The sequence below is a fragment of the Delphinapterus leucas genome, chromosome 11 (genome assembly GCF_059928025.1).
Source record: "Delphinapterus leucas isolate spDelLeu-1000000601 "Yukka" chromosome 11, BTC_Dleu_Yukka2, whole genome shotgun sequence".
Classification (NCBI taxonomy): domain Eukaryota; kingdom Metazoa; phylum Chordata; class Mammalia; order Artiodactyla; family Monodontidae; genus Delphinapterus; species Delphinapterus leucas.
Genome location: NC_143139.1, coordinates 92304791 through 92313434, shown reverse-complemented (window position 1 = coordinate 92313434; position 8644 = coordinate 92304791). Strand labels below are relative to the sequence as shown.

Genomic DNA, 8644 nt, shown 5'->3' with positions numbered 1-8644 from the left:
GATCACGTGGCGGGGGCCGGGCTCCGGCAGCCAATAGGAGTGAGAGGGGCTCAGCTACGGGGCAGAGGAGGCGGAGCCCGGGATAGGCGGGCGGGGCCTGGCGGGATCTGCAGTGGACTAAAGTGAATTGATTTGTAAGTTGAGACTGGAGCTGTCCGTGTGGGGGGAGGGGAGGCGACGGGGGTTGGAAGGCAAGTCAGGGCCGGGCCCACCAGACCCCCACCCCATTCCCATGCCCAGCCTCCACACCCACCTCTCGGAAGGTTAGGGGATGCCCTCTGGACGCCGGAAGCACACACCTAGAAGCAGGCTGAGGCATATTCCGTGCGCTCCGGCCCTAGCGTTTCCCGGGTTTTGTTGAGCTCTTGGAACCCTCCCCGGTTCTCAGGTGCAAACGCCCCCCGATTTCCCCCACTGCTCGCCAATCCAATTGCTCCGCATTTTCCTCCAGTCTTAGAAGTATGGAAAAACACATCGCTCAGGTTTTTCTTTTTCAATTTTATTTTAAAGTTTGAAAATTACAAAGACAGCAAATTCTTCCAGGCACAAATAACACTTGTTTACAAACAAAAAGGAGGCGGGTGGGGGGGGGACGCGCAATTGCACGTTTTTCTGTTTTATTAAAAACAAGGGAAAGACGACTGTACAGGTTTTTTCTCCCAGCTCCCGGGTGTGAAACGTAAGTACTAGCCCTAGATATGTATATATACATATACACACACATCACACAGACCTAGCTCTCTACAACTACTTAGCAATTCAAACTCGACTGCAGTATGTCTTACTGTCCACTCCCCTCCCTCCCCTCCTCCCCCATCTACAACTACTTATAAAAGACTCAGAAGTAAAGAGGTCGGGAGGTTTTTAAGTGGTGGGCGGCAGGGCTGGAGCCCCACCAGACTGCTAAGCAAAGCCACCTCTTGTACAGGAGGAACCAAAAATCAGGGGAAAAGCAAAAAGGTCCTCCTAGGATACAATCCAATTGTGTGGAAAAACCCAAGTTTCAACAGGGCACACTGAGGCACTTGGCTGAATGCCTCTCCACCCTTCCCCCAAAGTTTCCACTCCTGTTTAACAGGAGACTTTCGGAAGCCAAAGACCACCCCCCACCCCCACCCCCCACTTCCAGTGGCTAGTTTCCAGCTGACTGAGAGAAGCCACAGTTTCTCGGACCAGCTGTCACTTCAACCCCCTCCGCGTCTCTAGGACAATACGGAGGCCACTGGGGCAGACTTAACAGAAGTGACAAGGAAACTGGATTTGGACGCCCCACTGCTCACCACTGGGAGGTGGAAGCCAGCCTAGAGAGGGTATTTTTTCCACCTCCCTCCTCTGCCGTCCAGCGTCCAGCTGCTGCCACCCCTCTCCTCCGCGCCTAGGTTCTGAAACTCTCACAAGCAGTGCTCAACTTAAAGAACACTCGATGGCCTCATAGGTGTTCCTACAAACCTTACAATTCCTGGGCTCGCTGTCATCTAGCCTCAAGAAGCTGCCTTGCCCATTCTCCCCCTCCCCACGACTTCGACCTTCAGAGTGAACCAGCCATCTAACTAAACAAAACACAGAAACCCACCCAAATCCCCAAACCCATAAGCATATTAGTAACAAATCAACAAAACAAAATATAAGTACATTCTCATCATTACAGAGATGAGATTTGTTGTTGCTGTCCTGGCATGATTGGTTAAGGAAAAATGAATTATTCCCTAATTTCTGAGGAATACAAACTGTCTCTTTATAAAGTCAGAAGGAAAGGGGGCAAAGGGTTGCCAATGAGGATCAAGAGAGAAGAAAGGAGAAAAGTATTTACAGAAAATAGGAGACAGGCAGGAGTGTCCACAAGGAGAGCCTCGTTGTCACTTCTTCTTGCCGGTCCTCTTGGCACTGGACTTGGCTTTAGGCTTCACTGGTTTGGCCTTCTTAGGCTTGGATGCCTTGACTGGCTTGGCTTTGACAGTCTTGGGTTTTTTGGTTTTCTTGGGCGTGGCAGCCGGCTTCTTCTTGGCCTTCTTGACTGGGGTGGCTTTGAGCTTCTTACTTGGGGCTTTAGAGGCAGCCTTCTTGGGCTTGGCGGCCTTCTTTGGCGTGGCCACCTTCTTGACTTCCTTCTTCGTCTTCTTGAAGGCCACTGACCTCTTGGGCTCGTCGCTCTTGGCCAGCCGGAAAGACCCCGAGGCACCCACGCCTTTGGTCTGTTTGAGGACCCCAGTGGTGACCAAGCGCTTGATGGACAGCTTGATCTGGGAGTCGGCGTTCTCACCCACCTTGTAGTGGCTCTTGATGTACTTCTGGATGGACTGGCGCGAAGAGCCAGCACGGTTCTTCTCCGCCTGGATGGCAGCCACGATCATGTCTGAATACTTGGGGTGGTCTGTGGACTTCTTGGAGGCCTTGGCCCTCTTGGGCTTGGCCGCAGGGGTGGATGTGGAGTTCTCGGTCATGGTGGCCTGCCTGATCCTGCTGTTGAAGAAGGCACCTTCCAAAGGGCCAGCCCTCGTCGGAAGCCCAGGAAAGCCTGATTCGGGATCTGCTCTGGTGCCTCTGGCTCCCAAGCCAGTCCGAGGCCGTCTCTCGGGGACCTTGCTCGGGTCGCGGGGGGCACTCGCTGGGCCGGGTCTGCGTGGCCCAGCCTCGCCGGTCTGTCGGTCGGTCTCGGCGCCCGGGTCTGCCTCCGCCTCCGCCTCCTCTGCCTCCCTTTTCCCAGCTCCGCGTCTGGCGCTCGGGCGGCGCATCCGGGTATTTAGCGGCGGCGGGCGGACCGCGGTGAGGACAGGGCTGCTGGCTGCCTGCTCCCGGCCCGGAATGGCGCCGCGCCGCCGCCATCTGTGTTTCTTCCGCTGAGCAAATCCGACCTTTCCCCCCGGCCCGGGCCTTCCCGCTCCCCGCCGCCGCCCGGGGACGCTGCCTGGCTCTCTGGGCTCCCCCACCGGGCGTCCCGCCGGCCCGGCCGCCGCCCCCCGCGCCCGCCACGCGCCCCAAACGGCGCCAAGGACCGCTGGCGCGCCGGCACATTTCCCCTTTGCCGGGGGCTGGCTCTGCGGGGCGTGGGAGCCCCGGTGCGGGAAACCCCCCGTAGCAAAGCTCCCCCATGGGGCTACCGGGGACCCCGCTCCCGGCCCGCGGCGGGACCCCCCAGCCCGGCGGAGCGGCCCGAAAGCGGCCCCAACTAACACACGCGGCCCCGAGCCGGGCGACTCCCAGCCGGGCCGAGCCGGGACAGGGGGGAGGGGTCCCTCCCCCGGGGTCCGGTCACCTCTCGGGGGTCATCCCGCCACCGGGCCCCCCGCACCTCTACCCTCTCTCTGTCCATGGGGCCCCTAAGCAAACTTTCCTTGGAAGAGTTGGAAGGGCACTTTCAAACTTTGTCCCTTCCCCCTCCTCTGTCTTCGCTCCCCCAGCGCGCCCCCTGACCTCTACGTCGAGGTTCTCTCCTGAGACCGAACCCCGAATGCTGCCCGGGTCCCCTGAGGGAATGAGGAGGGGTCTCCGAGCCGCCTCTTCTCCTCAAAGACCCCCACATCCTCCACATGTCCTAACTGAGAATTCATTTATAGTCCTCCCTCAGCCTAGGAGTTTTGGGGTGTCGGAGACAGAGCTCGCTGCCCCTACCCCTAGGGCCCAGCCTGGGGATCCAGTCCCCCTCCCAAGGCTCCCTGAAGGCAGTGAGGGGGGCGGTCCACAATGAAGGAGCTGCCCGCAGGCTCTAACCAAAGACTGTCTTGGGGGCCCCTGGGATGAGGAGAGGCCCTGAGAGCTTTGGGAGCTTGGGAAAATGGGGCTCTAGCGGGGAGGTCGAGGAGGGGGTCGCGCTGCTTGAGTCCTGACTAATCCTCGGAACGTGTGAGTTGTTCAGGGAGCCGTGGCCCGGACCACCGCCATTTTGCTGGGAAGATGCGATGTCTTTGTTAAAATGTATACATCTTTTCCCGTGCTGCTTGGCAGGTATAGATGAGGAAAGCAAGGGGCGCCACCATCTGTAGGGAACCTTGGGGGCTCAGAGGGGCTTTAGCGGTCTAGAGGCCAGCAGATGGGACCCCAGAGTTCCTGGGACCCCTTGTCTGCAACAGACGTCCTACTCACGTGCAAGGTCCCGCAGGGTCCCGCTTGGCAGGGGCCCTGGGTTGAGGTTCTAGGATGCTCGCTCTCTGAGCCTCCTCCCACAACAACCCGCTTTTATTCCCTAAGCAAAGAGGCGGCCACTCTTCACTTAAACAATACGCTGGTAGTGGGGGTTTATAGCTGGTCAAAATTATGAAGGCGGCTCTCCTGTACGGTCCCGGAGCTGTTTGCAGACACCAGCTATTGAGGAAGAGGGAGGGGAAGGGTTGGAAGGTTTAGATGGGGGGGCTGGTCGTAACTGGGAGATGTTGGGGGAAGGGCTCCTACTGGACTTGGGAGTCTCTGAGGCCAGGGAAATTAATGGGTCCCCCCCCCACACACACACAGCAAGGGATGGATTAATCCAAATAATTGGGAAAGGGGAGGGGGAGTCCTGAGACTCGGTATCGGTATGGGATGCCTTCTCCCGGGCTTATCTTGGTGTCGCAGGCGGGGAAGAGAAGCCAGGAAGGGCCAGGTTAGTTTAAAAGGTCAACCTTCTTATTTGGATGTTGTCAATTACCCCGAAGTTTCCTGATTTGAAAACACAACATTCTGGTGGGTTTGTTTTGGTTATTTTCAAAGACAATTCTTCTGGTTCCCACTAAGATCTAGATGGGAAAATAGGCATCCACATAGTCAGCCCCAGGTCCGAGATGTCGTTCCACCCTGTGCTCCCAGAGACATGTCATCCCCGCATCCCAGGTCCCTGGGTGTCTAAAAATAAGGACTGAACGAGTCCAGTGGCACCATGATGAAATAATTTTATTTCATCCGTTTCCTGATCCTTTGCGCTTCCTGCCTGGGGAGGCAGGTAACGCGATCACTCCCCCCATCACCCTCATCTACTGTGGAGGCCACGGGACTAGGAAGGACGGATGGGGGGGCGCACTGCGAGGCTCAGCTCCTGGCGCCCGCAGGCCTTCACTTCGTTTTGTAGCTCTCACATCCCGAGTCCCCGCCCATCCCAGCAACCTGTAAATTCTCTCCCAGAACTGAAGCCAGAAATGGAGGGAGGGGTCGCCTCGGGGTCTCGGGGGCTTTTACCGCCGGTGGACAGCTCTTCTCCCTGCTGGCGATGAGATTCACCGCCCCTCCCCCCGTTCGGGAGAACTGGAGGGGAAGGGGGTGTTGGGAGGGGTTCCCCGGGAGTTGGGCATAGAGTCCGAGGCCGAGGTGGGCACGAAGAGGACCGGCTGCTTCCAGATTGGCTTGGCCTCACCTCGCCTCGCTGACACTGCAGAGCTCGAGGGGCTTCTTGACTTCGGCCCGGCCCGCCTACCCTCGCAGGACGGTCTCGGGTCCCCACCCAGCTTAGAGCCGTTTACCGGCCGGCAGACGGCAGAACTCCCTCCGCCCCATTTAACGCGAGCCCTTTAAAAATTCGGGAGCCGCAGAGCTGCGGGCAATTCCTCCTGGGAAATGTAGTCTCCCGATGGCGAGCCCCGCACTGAGACCCTCCTGGGACCCTCTCGAGCCTCAGAACGCCGGGCCGCCCCAGGCGTAGGGAGGGGGTCAGACATCGCCTGTTCATTCACTTAGGGAGGGGCCCAGGCCTCTCTGCTGTTTTTTCACTTGTCAAAAGAGCCCTCAGTGTTTTCACCTATCAGAAAGGGGCTCTACCTACATCTGGGGTTGGTGTGAGGGTGAAATGAAATCCTGTATGGAAAAGCGTAAATCGTACTAGAATGCCAGGGGTCCTGTTTTTACTAATATGCATGTGTGAATGTGCCAGCATTTACTGAGCACATTCAAGGGATATATAACATCTCCATTTTTCAGAGAGGATGTCTACGATGGCTAAATGACTTGTCCAAGGTGGGTCAACCTGGAGGAAGGAGGGTGACAGGAGACAGACTCCCCAGCCAATGACTTTCCCACTGCAGACATGCATTCATTCTGGTCTTTGGAACTCCAAGGTGTTCACTTGATATGTGCCAGGCACTGGGATAGGCACTGGGATAGGGCTGTGAACAAGAGACAAGAGATCTCTGCCCTTGTAGAGCTGACATTCTAGTGGAGAAGATAGATAAGCAATAGACTAAATAAAGAAGTCCAGGGACTTCCCTGGTGGCTCAGTGGTTAGGAATCCACCTGCCAATGCAGGGGACACGGGTTCGAGCCCTGGTCCGGGATGACCCCACATGCCGCGGAGCAACTAAGCCTATGTGCCACAACTACTGAGCCTGCGCTATAGAGCCCGCAAGCCACAACTACTGAAGCCCACGCACCTAGAGCCCATGCTTCGCAACAAGAGAAGCCACCACAATGGGAAGCCCGCGCACCACAATGAAAAGTAGCCCCCACTTGCTGCAACTAGAGAAAGCCCGTGTGCAGCAATGAAGACCCAACGCAGCCAAAAATAAATCAATAAACTTATAAAATAAAGAAGTCCATTATAGGGACTTCCCTGGTGGTGCAGTGTTTAAGACTCTACACCCCCAATGCAAGGGGCCCGGGTTCGATACCTGGTCCGGGAACTAGATCCCACATGCATGCCGCAACTAAGGAGCCAGCCTGCCGCAACTAGACCCGATGCAACCAAATAAATAAATATTTTTTAAAAAGATAAGTCCGTTATATAGTATGTTGGAAAGCCATAATTGCAAAGACAAAATTAGAGCCGGGTGAGGGTGAGTGCTGAGAGGGTGTTTGCAATTTTAAATAGGGTGGTCAGAGAAGAAGAAGCTGACATGTGAACAGATTCAAAGGAGGTGAGAAAGGGAGCCATTCTTATTCTTGGAGGAAGAATCTTCCAAGCAGAGGGAACAGCCAGTGCAAAGGCCCTATGGCAGCAGTGTACAGGGTGGCTGAATTAAGGAGGACAGTAGGAAGAGATGAGTTTTTTAAAAGGTAAGGTCTGGGAAGTAAAGGAGGCACAGGTCATGTAGGGTTTGGGGGACCATTGTAGGGACTTTGACTTTTACTCTGAGTGAAGTGGGAGCCATTGGAGAGTTTTGAGCAGAGGTGGGACATGGTGGGACCCAGGCAATAGTTAATCATAGGACTTCCCTGGTGGCGCAGTGGTTAAGAATCCGCCTGCCAATGCAGGGGACGCCGTTTCTAGCCCTGGTCCAGGAAGATCCCACATGCTGCAGAGCAACTAAGCCTGTGCACCACAACTACTGAGCCTGCACTCTAGAGCCCGCAAGCCACAACTACTGAGCCCACGTGCTGCAACTACTGAAGCCCGCACACCTAGAGCCCGTGTTCTGCAACAAGAGAAGCCACCGCCATGAGAAGCCTGCGCACCGCAACGAAGAGCAGCCCCCGCTCACCGCAACTAGAGAAAGCCCGCGCACAGCAACGAAGACCCAGAGCAGCCAAAAGTAAATAAATTTATTTAAAAAAATAGTTAATCATAGTCAACTCTGGCTACTGTGTGGAAAAGAAGCTGCAGAGGGCAAAGACAGAAGAGGGTTGGGAGGCTGTTGCAGTAATCCAGGTGAGCGATCATGGTGGTTTGGCCCAGATGGCAGCAGTGGAGGGGATGGGAAGTGGTCAGGTCCCAGGAGGACCCCACAGATTTGGGCCTGAACAAGCAAAGATGGAGCTCTCATTAACTGAGACAGGGAAGACTGAGGGTTTGAGAGTTCTGGCCGGGTTAGCTTTGAGATGCCTCCCAGGTGTGTGAGTGGAGATGCTGAGAAGTCAGGTACATGGAAGAATCCTGAGTCTGGAGTTCAAGGAGAGAGATCGTCTACCTCCCTCTTCCTCCACTTAAGGACCCTCTACTTTGGCTGAGTGCCAGATGTGAACAGAACAGACCCAGCTTGGTCTCACGGGGCTCAGAGTCCACTGGGGAGACAGCATTGATATCATTACAAATTGTGATTGTGCCAAGCGTAGATAAGGATGAGAATTGGGGCCTGGGAAGGGGGTCACAGGCGGGCTTATGTACATCAAGTGCCAGGGGAGGCTGTGTGGCTGGATGGAGACAGGATGAGGAGTGTGGAGGGAGCTGCCATTAGACCGAAGAGCCGGCTGCATCACATGTGGGTTTAAGCCGCGGCAAGGGGTGTAAGTCTTGTTCTGAGTGCACTCAGAAGCCACTACAGAATTTTAAGCTTAAAATTTTGTCTCTTAAAATAATTAACCCAGTTATTTTAAAATAAAAATTTAAATTATGACATACATCATCCATGCAAGAGATTATGCAATGTAATACAATTCTAAAACCAATATGGAGACAACTGTTTCCCTTGCTCAAGTTAGCACGAGAATCACCATCAGTCCCTCGGAAGCCCCCTGTGTCCCCCTCCCTAACCATACCTCCGTGACCTCTATCCTGGAATTCTGTAAAACAATTCTCTCCTTTTCTTATAGTTTTCCTATGTGAACTTAACCCCATACACTACTGTATAGCTTACTTTTGCCTGGTTTTGGACTGTATACAAATAGAAGCATATCATGGGTATTCTTTTCTGTGACTTGCTTCTTTCACTCTGTATTTTTGAGAGTCGTCATGTTGGTGCAAGCGGCTGTTGCTCAGTGATCAGAGCACATACTGGTTTTGTAGGACCTAACATTTATACAGTTTTTGAAG

The 8644-nt window shown here is 54.9% G+C and overlaps 1 protein-coding gene across 1 annotated transcript; it reads right to left on the bottom strand.

The window, feature by feature from the left end:
- Positions 1–483: 483 nt before the first annotated feature.
- Positions 484–2747, bottom strand: H1-0 (H1.0 linker histone). The gene has a single exon (XM_022596965.3). It carries the CDS (start codon positions 2730–2732, stop codon positions 1857–1859), a length of 876 nt encoding a protein of 291 aa, XP_022452673.2. The 5' UTR covers positions 2733–2747; the 3' UTR covers positions 484–1856.
- Positions 2748–8644: the final 5897 nt, after the last annotated feature.